Source organism: Pogona vitticeps, chromosome 6 (genome assembly GCF_051106095.1).
Source record: "Pogona vitticeps strain Pit_001003342236 chromosome 6, PviZW2.1, whole genome shotgun sequence".
Classification (NCBI taxonomy): domain Eukaryota; kingdom Metazoa; phylum Chordata; class Lepidosauria; order Squamata; family Agamidae; genus Pogona; species Pogona vitticeps.
In genome coordinates, this window is record NC_135788.1 from 116,575,080 (window position 1) to 116,599,367 (window position 24,288).

The following is a 24,288-nucleotide window of genomic DNA, read 5'->3' on the forward strand; positions in this document are numbered from 1 at the left end:
GTTGCAGTTTGTCGTGGTCAGTGAACCCCTGCCTGGGGCTGGAGGAGAGTGCGAGGATGTGGGCTTTGCCTCTCTGGATCTGAGAGAGATTCTTCTCACTGGACGCGATGCGCGCGAGCAAGAACTTCCCGGTAAGCACCGTCCCTATAGAGCTAAGCACAGAGCATCCCAATTCGGTTAGAAAAATCAGCTATATTGGCAATTCCTTTAGCGATGCTAACCAAAACAGGGCAAAAACCTGTTGAAGATCTTCGTTCTCGGTTGAAACTGGGTTCCCTAGGCATCTGGTTTTGCCAGGAACAACTCCTATGTGCACGCTAAGAACAAGCAGTGGCAAATAAACGTTCTGGTTTGAAAGCCCAAACAGCACCCTTTTATAAACTCAGAACTTGCTTTAGCCAGTGGAAAAAGCCGACAGGCTCCTTCGTAGGTAGACATAATCTGACTCGGCTGTTTTTGCAAGAATAAGGTTGGAACAAATTCTGGATGTCCTGCGAGGTAAAGCCCTAAGCAGCCCAGCTGGGTAGTGTGACCTTCCTTATAACCTGTGACAAACCCTTAGAAAACTGCAAGTTCCCATTTCAAGGGTTAAACATCTGTTCTTCTATTTTGCAGAGGGAGCCGTATTAGTCTGTTTCAGTGTGTCTAACCCATGGAAAGTCTTCCAGCACTGTTAAGACTAGCCGTTTTATTTACCCGCTAAACTTTTATATTTATTCATTGCATACGTTTAGTCTTAAAGATGTGGTCACATTTTTGGACGGCTCCATTTGCTCCAGTCGCTTGCCCTTTTATACTATTAATAATAACAGGCAGTTTGATATCTGAATAAAAAAAAAATATTTTTTTAGGTGTCCCTCCCAGTTTCTGCCCCTTACATGCCTGACTGCAAGAAACAGCCAGGATTAAAAAACAAACAAACTAGATTCTCTTGCTTTCGCCAGCGTGGCTACAGACATTTCTTAGCAAAAGGGCAATGGGCTTTTAGATGTCTTATCTCTTTCTCTCTCTCTCTCACACCAATGGGAGTTGTTCCTTTAATGGAAAGTGAGAGAGCTATTTCAACCCTTGTTGTTTCAGTGCTTAGTCCTTTTGATCCCGACGTCCACATTGGGGCGCTCAAAGTCTCCACCGAAGCAGCGGCGGCCCTTTCTGCAGTCTATTATGCCAGCCAAAAGAACAGCAGGAATGGATGAAAAGAACAGGAACCACCAGAGTTCGGGGATAAAGAAGGTGCTTCGTTCACCGCGTGTAGATATTAAAATGAGGAAGGACGCCAACCAAGAAGTAAACTTTCCAAATACTTAAAAAAACAAATTTTTATTGATCAGTTTTTCCAAAGTCAAAAATACTGAGTGCTAACGGCTACGGGGGAGGGGGGGAAGAGAAGTTTGAGAAAGCCTCTCCCACCCAAACCTGGCCTGAACCAACAACCCCCCTAACCCACCAGAAACAAGGGTGATGGGAGGTTAAGCGATGCATTCAACCCTCCGGTCCTTTTCCCCAAACCCTAAAACACTTGCTCACCACCAGACTCAGCAACTGAGAAAACAGATAAATACAGACAGAGCTCGGCTTTTTTTTTAAAAGGAAAAATAATAAAAGGACAAAAGCAAGAATATTCCTCTCTCTCTCTCTCTTGATTGCTTCCTCTTCCAACCCTGGTTTCATCTAAATGGAAACGGCCGCCTTCCTTTCCATAACTGTTCCAGAGTGGAGGCTCCATGTAACCACTAGGTGTTTGGCTTGGAAAGGAGAATGCAACAATCTCTCTTCTTCATCGGCACAAAAATGGAAACCGCCCCAACCATTTAAAAAAACAAACACCAAAAAACAAAAACCCAACCCTGTGGCATCTGCCTCGTTGAAATAGATGTCCTTATTCAGGAATAAGTGAGAGGGCAAAATGCCCCTCCTTGACCCCCCCAATTGGCCTAAGTAGTGGGGGGGGGGAAAGCCACTGGGAATCAAGGAGAGGTTTCAGAGGGGGAGGGCAGAGCCCGTAGCAGATCTTCAAAGGTGGGAGGGCAGAGGCCATAGAAAACAGGTGAAGGGGAACGGGCAGGGAAGAAGGATGATCAGGGACACCCAATGCCTGAGCCTCACCCAGCTCTAAGACGGCACCCAACCCAATCCTTCTTCTTTCCTTCAGCAAAGGCTTTGCGTTCATGGTTCGCAAACGAGAGCCCAGCCCAGAATTCTCTCACCGCGTCTGCTTGGTCCATACAAATGGTCAGAAAAAGACTCGAGGAAGAAAAACAAGAAACTCCCCAGAGAAAATGGGGGGGGGGGGAGAAGGGAGGGGGAGGGCAAGTGTTGTGTATGTGTGTGTCTGAAAGGTGAAAAAGTTTGTAGGGAGGGGGCCGGCTGCCCCCTCCCACCCCAAGCATTGGCTGCTGGGCAAGGTCTGCACAGCCTCCCCAGAGAAAGATGGGCCGATGGAAAGAACCGCCGTTTGCCGGCTACTTCCTTTTCTTCTTGGGGGGAGCCGAGCTGCGGCTGGGGCTGCGGCCGTGGGAGCTGCGGTGGTGCCTGGAACTTTGGGACGAGGATCCGCCCTTCCTCTTGCGGCTGACGGTGCGGCTCCGCTCCTCCTCCTCCTCGTATCGGCTTTCGCGGTCGGCTGCGGGGAAGAGGCCAAGGAAAGAAAGGGTCACGCACACGGCCCCAAGAAGGTGACCGACCAGAGCGGAAGCAGACTCGGACAAGAGAGAAGGCACCCTCAAGAATGCTTTTGCGACACTCTCCCCCCCCCCCTGCCCACAGAACTCCCCTGCTAGAAGGGGAAAAAATAAGTGATAAATCTCTTACCTGGAAATCCTCTGTATTGACCTTCAGCACGTATACAAACACGCATGTACAGTATACAAACAAACCCACCTTGCTTCAGATTGGAAGTGGACTCCCAGTTTCTTCCAGTTTCATTGTGGCACCTTTTGAGGGGTCTGTTTGGCTCCTCCCTGGAGGACCCAGGAACCGAAAAAGTCCCGTTCCCCACCCCCTCCCCCCCAGACCAAGCTCAAGCTTCCTATCACAGCTTAGTTTTCCCCCTGGCTTCCTTAATACCTCCACCTGACCCCCGAGCATCCCTGATCTTGTCTAATTTTGGATGCTAACTAGGATCAGGCCCGGACATCTCCAGGGACGAAGAGGCGCTACAGGTCACGGGATGAGCAGGGGGCTTTTTTGGACAGAAGGCCCCAACTTCAATGCCAAGCATCTCCAGGCAGAAATTCTGGGCAACCCCTGCCAAAGGTTCATGGAAATACCAGGCGAAGAAGACCCAGCTTCTGACCCAGACCTAAGGCAGCTTGCTCTTCTCATAAACAACTGATGAACGGAAGCAGGCTGATTTCATTCATGCCAAGAAATGCAAAGGGAAGAACTGGAAAAAGGAAAGCGCTCATACCTTTCCGTGCTTCTTCCTCCAGCTCATCCCAGTCTTTGCCTCGCTCCTCTTCGCTGCCCAAGGATTCCTTGGAGTAATCTGCCAAGAGAAGGGGGTTCAGAATCAGAGGCCGTACATCACATGGGCAGGTATCGGCAAACATAGGCTCCTTATCTTTTGCCAGGCCTTCTCGGCTTGATTTCACCCTACTTCCCCAACATATAACAATATGGATCCAGATCACTTTAGTTCTTCTTAATCCTTATTTGAAACCGGTGGGGTTTAGGGTCAGGAATGCCAAATGGAAGGACGGATGAAATTTATTTTCATATGTTTAATGAAAGAAACAAACTTTTAAAACAAGTTAAAGCTCAAAGACGTCACTAAAGATTAGAAATGATAAACTCTAATTCCCCTTTGTAAGAGAATGGCCAAAATCCTGTTGCTTGGCATAATTAATCACAGTACAACAGGCCCATTGAATCAATGGAGATTTGGTGAGCCAACTCCTTTGTAAGTTCCATTGATTCAAGCGAGTCAACTCTCGTTGCCACTAGCTGTGGACAGAGAAGGGAAGAAAGAAAAGAACTTCCAAACCCAGAATCCTCTAGCCAACATGACCCATCACCACGCTGGCTAGGGGGATTACAGTTAAACAGCACAAAAAACTTTCCCCAAGCCTTAGGGAAAACTGCTAAAGCAGGCACCCACAAAGACACATGGTGGAGAGTAGAGGGGGCGTCGGTGTAAAGAGGAGGACCACCATCTCCTCTTGAGAGGCCTTTCCGTTTCTGAAGGGCAGCCGCCTCACCAGTTTCCTCTGCCTCTGAGGAATAGTCCTCATCGGTGTCCTCCTCTTCATCATCCTCTTCCTCGGAAGGGTTGAAAGTCTCGTCTTCCATCTCGGACCCTGAGCCTCCAGATTCAGCGTCGCTTCCCTAGAAGAGAAAAGGAACGGTGGCGAAGCAGTTTCATCCACAGACAAGGAAATCGGAGCCGTCTGGATGAAGGCTGTTCTGATGGTGAGAAACTTAATCCAGGATGACAGTGTCATTCTAAGGGTCTCCAAAACTGCAAAGCATCTTACAGTTCTGCTATGTTCGGTCCATACAACGTAGATATGGGGGGGGGACTGGCATTGTTGGGGAGGGAGTAGTTAGAGGCTCAGTACTCCCACATTCATGTTCTGGAGGAATGTGGCGCTTGCATTCCCAAACTGTGTAAGCCACAAGACTGACTTCTCCCTGTCTTCTCCCACCTTGGCATTTCTGCCTCTGAAGTCGCTATCCTTTCAAACAGAAGTCACAGGAGGATGAAGAATGAATGCCTCTTGGGTTCCACTCTCTGCTTTAGCCCCTGCCTCCCTGCTTTTGGACCCAACTCCACCTACCTCTCCTTCGGGCTCAAGGAACGACCACCCGCCTTGCTCAAAAAAGCCTTCCGGGTCGTCCATGATCGTTTTCATGACTTTGGTCCAGTTGAGGGATTGCACCCCTTCGGTGTATTTGATGTCGCAAGAGCTGGCGGGGAAGGAGAGGGAGAGACCGGATCAACGCCAAGGGCTGAAAGAAAGGGGGCTCATCCCCGTTCAAGGCACCACCCGCCCTCACGTTTTTGGCCCACTACTTTCTGCAGCCCTCGCCAGCGGATGAATGGTTATGGGAGCTGTAGTCCAAAGGTAAACGGGATGGCCAGAGATTCCTGACCACCGGTATAAAGGAAAAATGCTCCCTCCCATACAGGACCCTTGGCACGGTTACATTTATTTATTTAACAAATCACAAACAAGGACACAACAAATCACAATGGCCCCAAAACACACAACCAATTAAAGATCACCTAAACAGCAAGCAAGGAACAAATATCTAAAAATCAAATAACTGATAAAGAATAGCAACTATAAAATTGTTATAAATATCGAATACGACATTAGGCGACAAAAACGGGGTGAGTTCATAAGCACAAAGACGAAAAAGCCCAGCTGTTCCATAGGATGAATGGGGTAAGGCCATCAAAGGCTTGTAAAAAGAGGCACGTTTTAACTCGTCTCCTAAAACCAAGGAAGGATGGGGTTTATTGTGCCTCAGGTGGGAGTGAGTTCCAAAGGGATGGGGTGACCACAGAGAAGGCCCATTGATACAGCTGACAGAACCTGTCATGCTGTGTTGGCTTGGAGCAGTGACTCCCCCCCCCCCATCTAGGGCGCCTCCATTACTGATGCAGGAGTGGAGAAGCAGAAGGGCCTGCCAGTGGTACACCCAGCTGCTAACCTGCAGGAATGGTACAGCAACATCATGCGCCAGTGAGGTAGCTGACAAGTGACCTCACCCACCCACCCACCCGGCACCCAAACGTACTTGAGCCACTCCTTGATGGGGTCAAGAGAAGCCACAGGAATAGCGTTGATCATGGTGACTTTTTTGCTATAGTCCTTGTAGACGATGACCATGTCGAAGTTCTTCAAGTGGAACTGCACGCGCTCAAAGTGAATCAGCTCCACCTCATCCAGCGTCACCACAAAGGGGGGCTACGGGTGGGATAAAGCAGGAGGAGTTAGTTCTTCCATCTGAGCACATGAGGATAAGCCGTCAGCGAATATGATCATGGATAAGAAGGCAGGCTTGGAAACCACAACACAAAACAACAAGACCCTCCTGTCAAACCTCCTTCCAGTTCTGCAGATCTAGCGGGAAGAGGATTTATAAGGCTGACGTCATCTAATGGCTCCCACATCTTCAGGTTCCTGGGTGGGATGTGATACCTGAGTCCCTTTCACCCCCAGCAGCACTGACATCCATCCATCCACCCACCCACTTTCGCATATCTCCTCCAAGCAAGCCACGCTTAAACTCACCCACTCAGTACAGTTCACGAGGGCACTGCTGGTTGGCTGGAGCAGGCAGGTGCTTCTGTAGGGGGCGCCGTTGAACCTGATGCAATTGAGTTGGGAGGAGAGGGAAAAGAAAATGGAGGGAAAAGCATTAAGCAGGAGCTGGTGCAAGGAGAAAAAACCCACTAACCAGCAACCAGGATTGCCAAACAAGAGTCCACAGCATCCCTGGGAAGCCAGAGAACCACGGAGGCAGAAGGAAGGGACAACAAGGCCCTGTGTCACAAAGCATGGCTCCTTGCTGATGCGGATGTTATGATACTTGAGAAGCCTACGACCATTCTGGCATTTTTGCTCCAGTATCTGTCGCATAGGTCTGGACACTCCTCAGGGCAACTCAATCCAACTCCTCTCATCCTCTGCTGTTTGTCCCTCAACCGTCTCTCTCCCCATTCATATCATCTTTCAGAGAAACCTGGAGAGTTGGATCAATATAAAGGAACCCTTCCCAGTCCTTACCCCAGATCCCGGAAGGGCACCTCGAATTCCAGCTCCTCCTTGGTCAGAGACTCGACCTTCTCAATGAAGTTCTTGAAGGCCGTCTTCAGCTTGTGCCTCATCTCCCGCTCCATCTGGATAAGGAAGGGCCAGCGAGTGTCAGCCACGGCGCCCGGCAAGAGCCCCACTCAAAGGGATCGGCTTCCCACCTCCGTCCCCCAACTCGGACAGGGACAAAAGCCGCCGCCCCTCTTTCACCTGCTCAGCGTAGAGGTCATCACGGTCGTGCATGTGCTGGTGCTTGCCCAGGTCGGTGGTGATTTCGCCCACTTCGGTATAAAACTGCACATCCGTGTGGCGCTTCTTGCCGAACATAATGGCGTTCTGAGAGCGGGGACAGCAGGAGCGAGAAGGGAGGGGGAAAAAAAACCAGTCACGGCTCTGAGTGAGCGTTCTGGCAAAAACCCAAAACGACACCCTAAGCTAATAAAGCTCTGTACTGATAAAAGCTTAAAATTATAGTAGGGGAAAAGCTTTATACTTTGGGAGCAATTCCTTTGCACACTTCAATGGTTCCCAAATTTGGGTCCCCAGATATTCTCGGACCAAAACTCCCAGAAGCCTTCACCCACTAGCTGAGCTGGCCGTGATTTTTGGGAAATGTAGTCCCAGAAAATCTGGAGATCCAAGGTTGGGAAGCACCAGCGGGCTTTATTATGCTTCTGCTAGCCTGGGAGAAGCTGGCCGGCCTCTGTCTATTACCAAATGAGCTATTCTGCTTCAACTTCGGAGCTTCCAGTGGAAACTGTCTCTATAGTTTCAAAGCTTCTTCTCACATGTAGTTAATTTCTAAGGCAGGAGTTGGAAATGTGTGGCACTTCACACATTGTGAAGTACAACATCCCCAACATCTATCCTCCTGGTTGGGTTGCCTAGGTCTGATAGAAGTTATACAGTAGGAACCTGTATCTGTGGATTCACTTAGGCACCGTCTGAAAATTTTTTAAATTTTAAAAGAAAAATCTTAGGAATATCTATTTTTAATGATGAAGTTATCAGAACTGGTCACTAGAGAGAGCCAAAGACCATGATATGGTGTTAGCTATTCAAATAGCATTTGCTATATTCTGTGTTTTCTAGCATCTGTGTGGGGCCCGACGGTCGTTCAAAATCTGGAACTTCACCCACTCCCCAAACCATTTTAGAAAATCTTAATTCTGTAGCTACCTATGCCCAACACTCTAGGTATAGAATGTAAATCTGAATGCCAAGAGGCAATTCTTCTGTTTGATGGTTCGGGCAGGAACAGAAAAGCCCAGTAAGTAAGTTTGTTTGGAAAGCAACAGACTTCTCCCCTATCTCCCCTGCAATAAAGCCTTATCTGCTTGCCACTCTCTCCTAGCTCAAGGACGACAGGCACCTTGAGGTGAAAGTGCAGTACAATGATCATCTCCCCGTCGCAGGGCTGAAACACAGCATGTTTGATGTTGTTGTACAGGATGTCTACTTTGTCCCCCCGCACAGAAGTGAAACGGAAACCTGCCAAAAAGAAAGGCTGAATGAGAGAAAAGAAAGCCGCCTGGGCTCAGCTGGTCTGTCAAGCACATCCTGTCCCAAATCCTGGCCAAACCTTCAGGCCCAAGGACAGAAGAAAGAAACCAACCCAGCTGAAGTACAGCTCAGGATCATTTAGAAGATGTGAACGGTCTCCTTCCACCCTCGGAATATGAGAAAGCCTCTCGGCTCCCACTGTACCATTGACGTGGGCCTCCAGAGAGCCCTGCATCCTTTTCTGGGCGATGTTGGGGCGGATGTAAAGGTCCTTCAGCTTGGGATTGCTGCGGTTCAGGTTGATCATCAGAGAGTCTTGTTTAACAATTCCCTGGGAAAAAAGAAGAGGAACAAAAGCATCATGAAACCAACCCCTGGGCAAGGCCACAGCACTTCCGGGCGAGATGCTCTAGCTCGGACGCAGCAATCCTGCTCTGCTCCCTATGTCCACCTTTCCAAGTGCCCCTCCTGCTCCCTGCAAAACCCTGCAAGGACTCTCTCACCTCCTTCTCTTTCTCCTCAGCCTCACGGGTTTTGTAGCGCTTCTGCACCTCCTTGATGATACGGAAAGCGTTCTGGAGGTTGAGAGCGGGCACAGACTGCTCCCCGGGGGTTTTCAGATTAGAGGCGCGGTACGTTCTGGAGGAGACAGCAAAGGCGGAGCGGGTGAGAGAAAGAAAAAAAATCAGTGCTGTGTGGGCAGATTCAGGATGACAAGCTCCGAAAATCCAGTGCTTCGGACGACAACAGCAGAGACGGCTTTTAGACGCCTCACCCCTGGGAGGAGGGAGAGCAAGGCATTCGGGAAAAGACAAAACTAAAAGGTGAGCCTTTCATAAGACCAACCCATCTGACCAAGTGAAGAGGAAGGCCATGGTTTTGTGATGTATGGATGGCATGAGGCAGTGGGCAAGTTCTGAGGCAGAGAGAAGAAGAGACATTCATTCATTCTTTCATTCATTCCAGGCCTTTGTATACCACCCAATTTAGTGCAAAGCACTACTTGGGGACTTGGCAATCATTTACATAACCCTTCCAACTAATATTAAACCCACCACTCCATCTCCCTCCGTCAGATCTCAAACAGCCCACCCAAATTCAACCTAACGCTCCAAAACCACCCCAAACGTACACAGAAACCCACAGATGGCTGACGGACAAACCACGCTCCAAGTGGATAAAAATCTCTTTATAGGCCTCCTCGAGGAGAATGTTCTTAAGCAAATTCTTAAAGCTGTGGGGCCACAGCCGAAAAAGCTGGGTTCTTCGTGGACTCCTCCTGCACCTCCCTCAGAGTGGCTGCCTATGAGAGACTGGACTGGGTGGTATGGGCTGATGTTCTTTCGGGGCAGGTGCGCCAACAGGTAACAGGCCCCCCAAACTATTCCTCCAACCCACTCCAAACTACAAGACGATACCATAAAGAGGTAGGGGTTTTGACCAACGCCACACCCAGCAGCCCACGTTTTGGTTAAGAACGACTCACATTTCTTTCACAAAAGTGGCTTCAGGATTTGGGAAGATGTTTCCCTCATTGCGACCCAGGGCACTGCCCGGGCAGTAGAAGTTGATTCTCAGATAGGTATAGTCGCCTTCCACTGACATACTGATGTTCTGAAAAGGAAGCAGCATAGAGATGAGACCTTTTTGATGAGAGCCTTTGGCTTTATCCAGTATGCCCCTGGTTCCAAACCCTCTCTTTCTCCACACAATCAATATATTGTCTATGGGAAAGGCTCCTGGGTTGTTGCGGTCACAGACACCATGTGACTGCCTGCTGCTGTGATCAGTCCCTTCCCGCACAACTCAACCCACGAGCCACTAAACTGCCTTGGCCATCAGAACCAGTCCACCTCTGGGTCCCCAGCAGCTGCTGCGGCCACTGCCGTACCTTAATGGTGGCAATGTGGAAAGGGGTGGCAATTCCAAAGACAGGCATGATGACCGTCTCGTATTTCTTGTCGATGTAGATCTTCATCTCCCGGATGTGAGGCTCCTTGGGCATCAAGGAGGGGTTTTTGTAGGAAACGTTTGATTTACGAGCCCTGTAAGGAGGAACCAGAAAGGTGGAGAAACTGCTTTCAACAACTCATCTAAGGCTTGGTGAGATGGTAACCAACACTTGACAAGAACATTCAGCCAGCAGTAAATAAAAGTTTCTAGACCAAGAGTGGGAATCGTGCAGCCAAAGCTTTTTTTTTTTTTTTTTTTTTTTGCAGCTCTTAAAACCTGATCCCTTCCCCACCAGACAGGGTGCGTCTCCCTCTAAAACACATCAGCCAAAATCCTGTTAACAAAACCTGTACAACCACACAACAGTGACCCCACGCCGGCTGTCCTCCACATGAATGTCTGTGCACTGAAGCTTGTCCTGAGGTGGTGGAAACTCTTTAACACAGATGTCCTTCCGTAAGAATACAAGGGAAAAGCATGCAGAAGAGTTTTGGAAGACTACTGCAAGAGGTCCCAACTAGGGCGGTGGGGAACACAATTGATTTGAATTTTGGTTTATGTATTTTATGTTGTAGTTTATAATAAAATTATTTTTAAAAAAAGTTTTAGCAGAGATTCTGCTTTCTCTCAAATCAAACGGGTTTTCCCCACCCAACTTTGTGGGGTTTCAATATCGAGGGGCTGGTGTGGCCCTCTGGTGGATCCGGGGGTCAATAAAACAGCCCCTGCAGCCCACCTTCAAAAAGTGCCCTTTGAATGTCTGGCAGAGGGAAGCACCAGACAAGGGACCACAGGTGTTTCCCACGCTCCTGCCTCTAGGAAGGCATCCTCACACCTTGTTGTCTTGAAGCCATGAGGGGCCACATCCGCGCCTTCCCCCGCACACGCCTTTGACTCACTTCTGGATCTGCTGCTCTCCCTTCTGTTCTGTCAAGCGCCTGCGGGCCTCCTCGTTGAGCTGTGCAGCCAGTTCTTTCTGGTGCGCCCTGCGCTTCTCTTCTGCAGTCAGCTCGTTCTAAACAGGGTGGAGGATCCACCAATGTGAAATCGGCTCACATGACACTGCAAGACCACCCTGCCTCACAGTGAATGGACACCTCACCAGCTGGCAATTTCCCACACGGAAACCCACGGTTTCCTACCCCAATCTCCCCCTAATTCTTTCGTACCCGAGTTCTTTCTGGAAGTAGGGCTGCCCGGGAACCTCTCCCAAGTAGGATTCCCTCGGTATCATCTTCTTCTTCCACTTCCTCCTCATCTTCCTTCTGTGAAAGAAATTCAGAACACAGAAGTACACACACACACAAGGGGAGAAAGAGAGAGAGAGAGAGAGAGAGAGATTATGAGAGCAAACTTGGCTTTGGTCTCCACGCTTGTTTGAGGTTATCTCTATCTGGAAATTCCCCATAAAATATGAATCAACACCTCTATAATCAAGCCTTCCAACGTCCCTGAATGCAGTTCTTCCAGTTTCTCACAAAATGGGTGCAAACCAATCCATTGTGGCTTGAGAGGGAGAAACGGCCTTTGGATTTGCCCAGGCTGCCCCATGCCCACCCAGCTTCGGACCTTGAGGGGACACCTCGCCAGATTCACCTTGAGTAAAATGGTGACGTTCTTGACTTTCTTCTTGACGGAAGTGAGGAGGGTAGCTGGACCATCCTGAGAAAGGGGCAGGGTGGAGGGTGGGGAGAGATGGAGAGAGAAAGAGACTCAGAAGAGTTTATTTTTCAGACGGTGCACAGATAAGTTATGGCCAAAGGCCAGGCCAGTGGGGTGGAGGGTGTTTCTTCTGATAAGATGCATCCAAGGCACAACACTCCCAAGGGTTTAAGTTCCCTGCTCTAAAGCCCCTGATGAATCCGGAACTGTGGAAAGATATGCAACACCAGTGCTCTTCACTCCCCCTCAGTCCCTAAAGAAAATCTGACGTGTGTAATTCTGGGGTGTCTTCCTGACTTCCTACCAGGACAGAGCCTACTCTTGCTCAGCAGGCAGGCAAATGGGGGGGCTAAAGGATGGACTCTATGCATGTACAGCAAACTGGTGAGGGAGGCACATCCTGGAAACCACCTGTTGGAGGTTGGACTGATGATTTTCACCTCTGATAAGCGCGGGAGAGGAGAGCAGGGAAAGTTACAGTCCTGCACTCTTCTTTGCTGATATCGATAACGAATGAAGTGGGTAGGACAAAAACGCCAACCAGGCCCCCAGCACCCCACAGTTATGTGGTACCGATGACATGCCCAATCCCCACATTCAGTCCCTTTCCAAGCGAACCAGGTGTGCAAGATTTGGGAGAGAACACAGACCAGGGTCTAAGTCCAATGCATTGTCCTAACTAGCACAGACCCAGGGAATCAACTGCTGGCTGGCACATCAATGCTTATGCAAGTCCCACTGATTCAAGGGTTGATGCTCCCATGGGAACTACCAAATGGATCCAGGCCTTGCAGAACCACCAAGACGGCTAGGTGACAATAGCAGTGTTCCTACAAAGGCAGAATCAATGACTTAATATAGGCAAAGCCTCCCTGCCCCCCGGAGGGAGCGTCAACACTGACGGATGGTTTGGTTCCCTTAGATAGCTGCGGTCCATTTCGTGTTTCACCCTCATTCTCCTCCTCCTGGGGTTCCTCTTTCCCCTCACACTCACCTCTTCCACCAACACAGTGTCCCCAATGAACAAGGCATACGTTTTTTCCTCTGGCTTCTTTCCTTCTTTGTTGAGCAGGTCTGAGAGTCCCACGTTGAGGCTGAACACCATCCCTGCGGCGGACAAAACACAACTTCAGAAAGGAGAGGGTGGCTTCTTGAAGGCTTTCTGGAGTGTCCACTCCCAACACATCTGGGAATCTTGGACGATAGTGCAAGGGAGAAACAAAGAAGCCCTCTCTGCACCCATCTATTTTTCCTATCCATAGCAAGGGGGAAACGTTCGCACCTTTCTTGAGACGGTACTGGTTTTTGCTGTTGATCACGAGCGAGCCTTCCCTGAACTCAATACCCATGGCAAATCTGGGGGAGAAGAAAAAAAAAAACACACACACACGGACCTCTCCAGCTATGCCTCTCGTGAGCCTGTAACCTTGCAAGAAGGCCTCTGGCCCAGAAGGCAAAGCTTTTTACCCCAAATTCTTGGTGATTTTGTTCACGAGTTCTGGCTTCTGCTTCTTCACCATGTCCATGACAGCGGCGTACACCTCACACAGCTTCACGCCTGACAGAAAGGGAGAGAAAAAGGGGGAGGCAATTCTGCTTGAGTGGTTTCAACACGTGCCCTCCCATCCCCTGCAGGAAGCCTCTGGCCTGCTACGCCTGGCTGCATCCCCAACATCCCCATTACTCACCAGGCCGCAGTTCTTTCAGCATTTCCTCCTGCAACTGCAGCAGAAAGGCGTAGTTGTCCTGAGATTCCTGGGGTGGGTCGACCATGAGGGTGCGCACCAGATTGGAGCAGTAGGATTTGTAGCGGATGCCCATGGCGCACGTGATCGTACCAAAGTGCAAGTAGCTCTTCTCACTGGGGAGAGAGAAAGAGGTCCACACGGAGAATGAGGACCGGGAGCTCTCCGGCCAGGCAAAACCGTACAGTCGTGCCCCACTGGACGATTACCCCATTTAACGACAAATCCACTTAACGTTGACGTTTTTGCGATCGCTTTTGCGATTGCAAAACAATGTTTAGATGGGTTTTTTCGCTTCACGTTGATCGGTTCTCTGCTTTGGGAACCGATTTTTCGCTTTACGACGATCAGCAAACAGCTGATTGTCGGGTTTCAAAATGGCCGCTGGCTGAAGAAAATAGCCCCCTGTGGTTTTCAGGACTGATTTTTCGCTTAACAGACACCAGAAAATGGCCACCATATGGAGGATCTTCACTGGAGGAGCAGGTATTCAGCCCATTGGAATGCATTGAACGGTTTTCAATGCATTTCAATGGGTTTTTTAATTTACTTGACGTTTTCGCTCTACAGCGATTTTGCTGGAACAAATTAACATCGTCAAACGAGGCACCACTGTAATTGGAACTTCAGCACAGACTCCTATCATCAATCAACTCAGCTTTTGTTTACCTGAGACAAAGTACTTTATGCATCGATTATCCTGAGCCGCCATTTTATAGTCTGAGCTTCCAGAAAAAGGGGTGGGGAAATATATATTTAAAAGAAAATTAAATTTACAACCTTCAGCTCTCTACTCTTCTGGCTCCAAGCAGGTATAACAGCACAGCATGATTGGCATTTGGGTGGCACGATCAGAGAACTTAGCTTCCCCTCACATCAAGTGCAATAAGCTGCAAACTGGAATATTCTAATGATGACACCAACCAATTCATTGGTCCGGATTGCTGTGAGGGTGCACGGACGGCAACATAGGAGGCGTTTTCCCCCACAGCAATTTCAATCTTCTTGATGGAAACAAATGCACCTTAAGCCCGCCGAAGTGCACCTACCTGACGACACTGAACTTGAGATTATAGTTTCCCCCGCTCTGGATAATAGGAGGGTAGCACATCTCCACAGTGGAAGGGTCTGCCCCCGAAAGGTACTTCTTCTCCTCAATGGCCTTCTCTACAGACTCTGCCAGCTTGCTGTGCCGTACTTTCTGCCGAGAGATGAAGAGGATTCCACTGTCAATACAGCCTCCAGGATGAGGGGTGGGTGTTACGGGGCAGGAGAGATACGCCTTCCTTGTGTTGGGTCAGATCTCTGGAGATGTGATTCCAAACCCCCTTAGTCCTGAAACGCACTGGGCGGCCTTGGGCCAGCCACAGTCTATCAGCCTGACCCACATCCCTCACAGAACGGTAGTGAGGATACAGTGCGGAGGAGAGGCACCTTTGCTGTGCTCAGCACATTAAAGGGAAGGCAGAACATAAACACCGCACAACACAAAAGGCCACGTCTGTCCCCAGATGCTTGCATACACATACTAGATCAGAGGAAGACTGCCACGCAGGGCTCCAATTTGCCCGACGCTTCCGCAGTGCTGGCACCTGCGTCTAGGACACGACAGCAATGCAGATTCTGCAGTGTAGGAAGGCATAAAGGCTCTCCTGCCTCTGACCTGAGTGGCCAACCCCAGGGCCGGGATGTCTCCTCACCTCATCAGCATCCACGATCTCCATAACGCGGTCCTTCAAGAACTTGGTGAAGACCTCGGAAGTGATAGCAGCGGCTTTGCGCATCAGGGCGATCTCCCCATCCTCCTTCACAGCAATGGTATAGGCCACCACAGCGCTGATGTCCACCTGCCTCAGAGGAAGAATAATATAAGCAAGAGGAACCTTCCGCCCCCCCGCCTGTTCCTTCCTGTGCTTGGGGCGGGGGCGGGTGGGGGGAAAATGCAGCTCTCCTCACCTTCTCAAAGCCTTCCTTGCTGAGAGCATCGTTCCAACTGTTCATAAACTCTCCGGGAAACTTGTCCTTGCTGAAGACCCCAATGCGCTTGCCATTCTTGCTGCTCTTCAGGGCTTCGATCATCTTGTCAAAGTTGGCCTTGTTGCTCTCGTTCTGGAATGGAGAGGGGGCAGAGGAGAAAGAAGGGTGGGGAAGGAGAAGGAGGTTTTTTCAGCATGCACGTCAGTCCTAAATCTCTCCCCTTTCAGATTTATAAGCAATGCAGTCTGTGCAGTTAGACAGGAGTGAGACTCGGGGTCTGCTCTGTACTGCCAACTCTGACGGGCAGTGCCCTTCCCAGGTTTTTAGGACAGAATTTCTTCCTAATTCTACTTGAGGGACCCTGGAGTTTGAACGTGGGACCTCCTATAAACCAAGGAGGGGCACTGGCCTGGACCCCAGAACCCTTGCTCACCTTCTCTCGTATCAGCAACGTGATGGCGGGCACCCCATTGGTGCTTTCGTTGCTCTTGCTGTTGGCAATTTGCTTCAGGAACTCCACCTTCTTCTTGCTGGCCATGAAGAAGATCTTATCCTCACAGAAAACCATGATTGTGTCCGTGAGTTCGTAGCCAAAAAGCCATGTCTAAATGAGGGAAAGAACCCAGTCAGGCACACAAAGGGGCCTTTTCTACAAAACCATCACCACTGCTCCCCATGTGGAGCCCTACACAGCATGGATGGAGACCTCCATGGTCTCTCCTGGCCTCGCTCACCTGCAGGGCAGTGGACTTGGCATAGACGGTCTCTTCGTCCACTCCCACGGAGACGACAATGGCGTCGATGGTCGCATATTCATCTTCTCCTTTCTGCCGGAGAACAAAAATCCCGTAAAGTTTAAAAATGTAAGGGTTTTGCCCCATAAGACCCAAAGATCAGGCTTTTGCTACATGAAGGCCCAAAGCAAATTTTATTGCCCACATGAGGAATGTTACACAGGTGGAGGATGTGACACTGGGTGCACAATACCTTTCTCAGACATGAAGAATATTAAAGAATAAAGAAATACACTTTTATCTTCTAGCAACAAGAGTGTTCCGAGTGGCCATGGGCAGAACCTGGGTGGCCTGCTCTTTCCTTGGATCATGCCCTCTTCCTCTAAACTCCATGACACCCTTATGTCACTGGGTGGGTTATTTTTCCCCCATCCCAAACTCTAAGCGCCACTTTTTCTTCCCTTTCATTGTTTCATCAGCCACAGAAACATTCTTCAACCTGGTGCCCACCACGAGGGCAGGCAGGCCGGCTAAAAAGGATGGGAAATGGCAGTCTAACAGTTGGAGGGCAAAGGCTGCTATCCTGTGATGATAACAAAGCTTCCTGAATGAACAGTGTCATTAAAAATCCACAAGTAGCAGCTGCAATAAAATGTTGCAGCAGGCAGTTCTGCTCTACCAGATTCCAGCCCCCTCTAGCCCCCACCTACAACTTTCCTGCCTATCCTCTTCCAAATTGCCTGTTCAGCCAGCTGAGCATGCCTGGTCCTCATTTGATATTTGGTGGGTTCTCCACTTATGAATTGTTGGTTTTTTAAAGCTGTGCCTCTCCAGACCTTTAGGGGGAAAATGGAGGATCCCAACATAAACAAATTAGGATAGAGGGTTGGTACAAAAGTTCTTCTTCCTCTGAATGATAGGGCTGCTAATACATCTGTCATCTCCATGGGTGGCATTATTCCAGCTTGTTGTTGTTTAGTCGTTAACTCATGTCCGACTCTTCACAACCCCATGGAACAGAGCACGCCAGGCCCTCCTGTCTTCCACTGCCTCCCGGAGTTGGGTCAAATTCATGTCGGTTCCAGCTACAAAAGTGCAAACATCCTCAGCCAGAGCGTCAGCATCCGTAAGAAACAAACAATGCCTCACAACAAACTATTGCAAGTGGAATCTTGGTGTGTTGAGCTTAGTTGAGCTTGTGGCCAAAGGGGCAGAAAAAAGAAAAGAAAAGCTGACACAAGAACAAGTGTTTCTGCTCTTGCACAAATGTACCTACTTTTCTTCTGGAACACTTTTAAAAAGGGAAAGTATTCTGTATGCTAGTTAGGTAAAGGTAAAGGTTCCCCTTGACAATTTTTGTCCAGTTGTATGCTAGTTAGTAGACCATAAATCCTTTCCATTCAATTAAGTGCTCCATTTGGCCCAGGAGTCTCAAGGGTAATGTATTCTCGAAGGCTTTCATGGGATCCAATGGTTGTTGTAAGTTTTTCAGGCTGTTTGGCCGTGCTCTCGAGATTTTTCTTCCTAATGCTTTGCCAGTCTATGTGGCCACATCTTCAGAGGACTCTGTCTGTGTTCTAAGTCCTGTCCTCTGAAGATGCAGGCCACAGAGACTGGCAAAACCTCAGGAAGAAAAACCTCCAGAACACGTCCAAACAGCCAGAAAAACCTAAAACAACCAGTCTCAACGGTAGCTTACGTGGCCTCTGCTCCCATTTAAAAGCAACTGGGGGCTACATGCAGGCCAGGTGTAAGCTCTCCTTGTTTCTCAGCCCAGCAATCCTGCCTGCAAAACGGAATATGTGAGTTTCACTGGAGGAGTTGGAAAATTTCTCTGTTGCCCCAACAAGCAATGCTGGAATTTAAAAAACTAACTAACTAACCCACCCAGGAGCCATAGCTGTACTGTAATAATCCAGGGCTTCAGCATCAACCCAACATCCAAGACTTAATGCTTTTTTGCACCAGTGTAGGGCTGTTGTAAACCACTCAGAGACAGAGAATCTCTGTAGAGATGCCGTAAGTCCCTCAGGCCCTTCCAAACTGCAAGAACCTACATTTGCTTTCAAATTTGCATTGGCAGGATTATTTAGATATTCCATGCCAAGAAAGAGCTCAATTAGAACAAAAATTCTTCTAGTTGTTGTTACCTTCTGCGTTTTGGAGATACAGCATACAGGTTCTGAGAAAGATGCAAGTGGCCAGTCATAGTCACATTAAAATGTCCAGTTCCTTCACCAATTTCTATGACAGTTTTCACTTCCACCATCACCAACAGCTTCTCAAGAAATTGTTATTTCTTTTTTTATACACCTCCACCTGTTTTGCTATTTCATTTTTTCCCTATTCTGTCAGCTGTTTACCATTCCTCTCCCTATCATTCATTAAACACTCCACGCCAGTTATTGCTTCTCCTTAAAGGAAATATATTTTTGCTTACCCATACAGCAAGCATGGAACGATGAAAATGTAGAAGTAGGGTCCATTCTCTGCACTAGCAGGGAGTTAACTAGATGGCCCTGAGAACTTTTCCAAATCTATAATTTTATGATTGTATGGGGTGCAAGGCATAACACTGTTTTGCTAAACTTATCTTTCAGTTCTGAGTGTAGTCTTATGAAAAATAAAGCAGAAAGTACCCAGATGCAGCATTATCAACATTTTTGCTGCTCCAGCAACAAATGTTTCCCTATCTAGATAAATTATTTCATGAAAACAAAATCATTAATATCGATCATTTGGAGAAGCCCAAATGATTATGAATTCTTTTTATGCTTTATTTTATGTTTACTTAGCCTCCTAGACTGGTCATGGCACCAGATAGGTGGGGCATAAAATAAATAAATAAATACTTAATTTTTAATCTTAAACACACATTGATATAAGTGATATTTATATAGTGCTTTTAAAATTTTTTATCTGTTGTGAGCCACCTTGAGTCCCCTATAAATAAACATAATAAATAAATAAGATGGTTTACAATATATTGCTACAAGAACAGATGTAAAATACAATAAATTACAGCATTAAATCATCCTTAGTGTACTAAAACAAATACAGCTACAGTTACTAGATTTCAGAACCCTTTAAAGCCAATTCAAGCAACACAGTAACAACAACAAAGCAACTGCCATGAAAAGGTCTGTGATGAGTGAGTGGCCAAAGGCTTCTTTAAATGTTTCCATCTGTCAGCTGAAGAACAGAAGGGACCTGGCTAGCCTCGCCCCCCAAAGCAAAGGGAGTACGGTAGTAGCCTGGAGTCAGTCGCCCTGCTCTGATTCTTATCAAGCATGCTTAGGAGGAGGAGGTGATAAAGATAAAACCCTCTCCTGAGGATCTTAAGATCTAGACAGGCTCATAAAGAGAAATACAGTCCTTCAGACGCTGTAGTATCAGCCTTCATAAAATCAGGCTAAGTCCCCTACACACAACAGATTGAAGAAGATGAAATAGTGGGGGAAATCCCTGTGCCCCAGGGGTGAACAAAGTATGATGTCCCCCCATGGCTCCCTCATTAAAAATAATAAAATATTCACAGAATATAAAGGTTTTTGGGTTTGGTTTGGGTTTTTTTAGGCATCCAGAAGTGATTTTCGCTTTTGGGCCTTTGGGGAAAGCACAACATCAAAGCAAAATTGCAAGTGCCCTTCTGTCACTTCCTGTTTACGTTATAAAAATGGGCTCCAAATTGCCATTTTTTTCAGCTCCATGCAGCCCTCAGAGGAGGCTGGGGACACCGGCTGGTCCTACAAGCCCCTCAAATTGTTCACCGCTGATTTACCAAGATTTAAGTCTCTGCCTCCAGGAAAAATGTGAAGGCAACAAGCTGATGGAGGAGGCTGCTGATAGACCCCTTAAAGGGCTTCAAAGGACTCTGTCTAACAGATCAACACCAACACCACCCCGAAACCATTTGCATACTCAAGCTGGAAGGCCCAACCTCCACAAGGTTCATCATGGAATTTCCATCTCACTTGACCAACGGTTTGGTTGATGCATCGGAGGCTTCTAAACCTGGGTCCCCAAATGTTCAAATGCCTTGCACTCTGCATTTTAATTTTTACCATATGGGCCTCTTGGAGTTTTTTTTGGTTTAACTTATCTGTTTTTATGCAATAGACAATTATTATAATCTCCTTAACAGTATACGACTCAGAACAGTGCACTGCACTAATGGGGAGGTACATAAATTCAAGAAATAAAATTATTCGGCACCAGGTATCAAAAGCCCCAGGAAATTGGACCAAAAAATATAGCACAACAATTTATGTTCTACATCAAATAGTAACAGATGTCACATTAAGTCTTTCCTGCTCAACATGGAAGTCCCCATTACCTCCTATAATTTCAGACCTGGCCCAATAGGTTTTCAGCCTAACAACTGCATACAAAAATCTCAGGTAACATCTTCTCCATTTCTTATCTCTTTTCCTCCAGCAGCTCATGCTTTTCTTCAAACCTACACCATGATTCAAAGCTTTAGGCCCCCAGTACCTGCTAGCACTATCATCTCTTCTACCAAAACTGCTGAAAAACAATCTGTATCTTGACCTGAATCTTCCAGAAGCCTTCTGGGGGCCCCACAGGTAACAATGGCACATTAGCCAGTTTTGACCACCACCCGTACACAGCAGCACCACAACGCATGAAAGTTACTGAGAAAATGTGGGAGGCATATAAAATGTAGCACAGGAGCAAACAAAAATGTTAAAAACCAGTGGATCAGCTATAAAGACAAGACCAAGAGGACTATAAAGCAGGTCTGAGCAAATTGACTAGATAGACGGGATATAAGTATAATAAATAAATAAATAAAACATAAAATTTAAAAAATCACCCTCCCTCTCAGGCACAATGTTCCTGTCTGTATCAAGAAACAAGATGACTGTGATAACTCAGCTTCTGAAAGAGGCAAGAAAAAGCAACAACTATACTAGCAGCGCTTCTTTTGTGTCCATCCATCAACTATGTTACAACCACTTCCCACACCTGATGCAGCAAACAGCTACAATATACACCACCACAATACAGTGGACCCTTGACTTACAGACAGCTTGACTTACAGACTTTTTGAGTTACAGACTTCTCTGGCCGCAAAATTTAGGTTTGACTTGCAGCCTGAGAATTTACTTACAGACCAGAAAAAAACCAAAATGGAATAAAAACGGCCTGTTACGGGATTAATCGGTTTTCAATGCACTGTAGGTCAATGGAGACTTGACTTACAGACTTTTTGACTTGAGAACCGCCTTCCAAAACGGATTAAGTTCTCAAGTCAAGACCCCACTGTAAGTTGTTTTATTTATAGGCCGCTTTTCTCCTGATAAGCAGACCCCATGATCTCCCAATATCAAAAAGACTAAAGTTAAAAATGCAATAGGACGAACAAACTATACACAACTTAAAATACAACTTAATAATTAAAAGTGGGTAAACATAAACTATTTTAACTGTGGAAAGGCATTCAGGGACTCGATCACGACTGTGAAAAGCCTGCCTGAAAAGATGGGTCTTCAGCTGTCAGTGGAAGGAAAACAGGGATAAAAGCATCACAATCTGTTTCTAATTAGCACGATATATATGATAATTTAATATTTACTGAAACAATTACACCCCGTTTTCCTGCTGGTGAGGACTCAGGGCGGCTTACAATGTTAAATAACCACACAAACACATTTATCAACCTATATATTGGGTGTTTTAAAGAGCCATTTAAAGACTTGGCTCTTTAGGCAGGCCTTCCCTTCTGTCAATTCTTGAGTTCTATCTTCTTGTTTTCTATTACTCCCCATCTTGAATACACTACTGTATATTATTGATTCAGTTGTTTAATGTTTATGATGTTTTTGTGATAGTTTACGATATTTCTAAGCCGCCCCAAGTAGACGCTGTCTAGGGGGGGCGGGGCAGAAAACTTATATACTGTATATAAGTACACACACACACACACACACAATCTTAGTTAAGACACGTGCAAATGAATACCCCTTGACTCCAAAACAACCACAAAGCACAGGGCAGAGGGAATTATCTGGAAAAAAACATGTGGAGATTTCCTGGCCACGAGGACGAGGCTAAAGTTCTTCCAGAGGAAGGGAAATTGGGGGGGGGGGGAGGGGAAGCGCCGAGCACGCCTCCCTTCTCGTGCCCGGACGGAAGGTTCGCTCCTTCTCTTCTCCCTCTCTTGGCTAGGGAGGACGGGAGGTGTAGTCCGTGCAGGGGAGGACGGGACTTGTAGTCCGAGGTGGTGAAAAGTCGATCGATAAGCCAAGAAGAAGACGAACTCCTTTGCAGGGCGATGGCGGCGGGGGTGGTGGTGGTGGAGGGTAATAGAGGGATTAAGGGCTCTAGGGAGTCTCAAGCGCCCAAGGCTCCCGGGGAAAGGGTCTCACACGGAGGGAAAGGAAGGCGCTCGGGATCCCAGGCCACCACGGCCTCCCTCACGGCCGCTCCGGTTTCGGTCTCCTTTGCAACCCCCACCCCACCCCCTCCCCCACCTCTTCCCACCACCACCCCCTCCCCCACCTCTTCCCACCACCACCCCCTCCCAAAGCCTCACCTGCCAGTTGCTATAGAGACGCTTGACGCGGCGGTAGTAGGCCTCACGGTCCAGACTCAGCGCCATGGAAGCGGCTCCCCCTCCTCCGCTCCTCTCCGCTCCTTCCGTCGCGCGGCCCCAAGCCCCGCCCCTCCCGCTGGTTGGCTCGCGCTCCTTCCGTGGGCTCGCGCCGCCGCGACCCTCCACCCCGCACTCTGACCTCGGAAGTGAAACCGGGGCCGCTCTGAACCAACCGCCTCCCCCGGTGACGTCACACGTCACGTTTCCTCTCAGAACGGGGCTTCCCGTTAATCGGCTTATTTTTTTCTTCCTCCCTCCCCCCTCCCTCCCCCTTTAATTTACCCTGTTTCGTAACCTGAAAATAAGCCCTAATATGATTTTTCAATTGTCTTATTTTCGGGGAAGCAGGGTATTATTCTTGGGACAGCCTTCAGACGAATAATAGCCGCCTAGAGTGGTCGTATATAGACCAGATGGGCGGGATATAAATATATAAGATAAATAAATATTTATATAGTTATCACTTTTACTTCAGCAATTAGACTAAAGAGTGATAGTGGGAAACATTTGTCCTTTAGTAGCGCGTTTTCCTCAAGTGAGGCCAAGGCGCATGCGCACGCCGTTGCCCCCCTCGCGCGACACCGACGGGGGTCGCGAGGCCCTCTTATGTAAAACAACGCGAGGGGGGTATGCATCACGTGATCAAAGCTCGCCTCTTCCCGAGGTCTCGCTTTCCCGCCTTCCGCGCAGCAAGCACGTGACCCAGGAAGCTCCGCCCTTGCCGTCCCTCGCTGTCAACCCAATACGCATGCGCCCTTGGCCAAGCCGCCCACGTTGCTCCAGCCATTATGGAACTTAGAAGTACGAATGGTATTAAACAGAGTGGACCGCCCATATCAGTATGCTCTTTTTTGCTCGTGGTCATAAGATGATGTTACTGCACAATGACGTACAGTATTTGATATCTACATGTGGATTAGAGATCAAGACTTCTCCGTGCCTTTCGAGGTCTTTTGCTGCACTCTGGGGGCCATTTATGAGGGACAGGAGACTAGAAATCCGAACCTGTGCTAAATCTTCCCAGAAATGTTTGTGATGATCCACATTGCGGGGCTGTGGCAAGCTATTCGTGCACCACTAGAAACTGCCAGTATCAAAAGGGTAGATAGCACATTGCATCAGCCCAGGAAGTCTATCATGCAAGAGCTTTTTTTTTTTTGAAAAAAAGTCATGGTTAAAAACTGATTTTTTTCACATGGAAAAAAAGAACGTTGCTTCGGGTAGAATTAGTATTAGCACGAACTGTTTCCGAGGGAATGCAAACGTAATATTGAGACGATTAAAAAAAAACTTTTGCGAAATTAACCCGGAAGCACACTTCCAACCACTGG

At 48.0% G+C, this 24,288-nt stretch overlaps 2 protein-coding genes across 2 annotated transcripts in view; one reads left to right on the forward strand and one right to left on the reverse strand.

Moving 5' to 3' along the window:
- Window positions 1-1,840, forward strand: part of RPGRIP1 (RPGR interacting protein 1) — a 25,081-nt gene extending 23,241 nt beyond the window's left edge. The window contains exons 22-23 of the mRNA XM_072977005.2: window positions 1-131; window positions 1,081-1,840. Of these exons, the coding sequence (XP_072833106.2) occupies window positions 1-131; window positions 1,081-1,196 (247 nt within the window). The 3' untranslated portion in view covers window positions 1,197-1,840. The remainder of the gene's footprint in view (window positions 132-1,080) is intronic.
- On the reverse strand, window positions 1,302-23,115 carry SUPT16H (SPT16 homolog, facilitates chromatin remodeling subunit). The gene is made up of 26 exons (XM_072977008.2): window positions 22,898-23,115; window positions 16,339-16,431; window positions 16,038-16,208; window positions 15,584-15,736; window positions 15,328-15,474; window positions 14,677-14,828; window positions 13,571-13,743; window positions 13,350-13,440; window positions 13,165-13,238; window positions 12,877-12,989; window positions 11,817-11,882; window positions 11,390-11,485; window positions 11,120-11,235; window positions 10,159-10,312; window positions 9,754-9,881; window positions 8,771-8,906; window positions 8,472-8,598; window positions 8,137-8,255; window positions 6,975-7,100; window positions 6,738-6,850; window positions 6,243-6,318; window positions 5,746-5,915; window positions 4,779-4,908; window positions 4,200-4,326; window positions 3,410-3,487; window positions 1,302-2,623 (listed from the first exon to the last, which is right to left on the reverse strand). The coding sequence occupies exons 1-26, from the start codon at window positions 22,961-22,963 to the stop codon at window positions 2,463-2,465; spliced, it is 3,156 nt and encodes a 1,051-aa protein (XP_072833109.1). The 5' UTR covers window positions 22,964-23,115; the 3' UTR covers window positions 1,302-2,462.
- Between the last annotated feature and the right edge of the window lie 1,173 nt (window positions 23,116-24,288).

What these genes read in the sequence shown, in the direction of transcription:
- SUPT16H (XM_072977008.2), bottom strand. Translation starts at nt 22,963, where the DNA reads ATGGCGCTGAGTCTGGACCGTGAGGCCTACTACCGCCGCGTCAAGCGT. An exon ending in GTGCCCTTCCGGGATCTGGG is followed by an intron (nt 6,319 to 6,737) that starts GTAAGGACTGGG and finishes CAATTGCATCAG; the next exon opens with GTTCAACGGCGCCCCCTACA. An exon ending in CTCAGAGGCAGAGGAAACTG is followed by an intron (nt 3,488 to 4,199) that starts GTGAGGCGGCTG and finishes TTCTCTTGGCAG; the next exon opens with ATTACTCCAAGGAATCCTTG.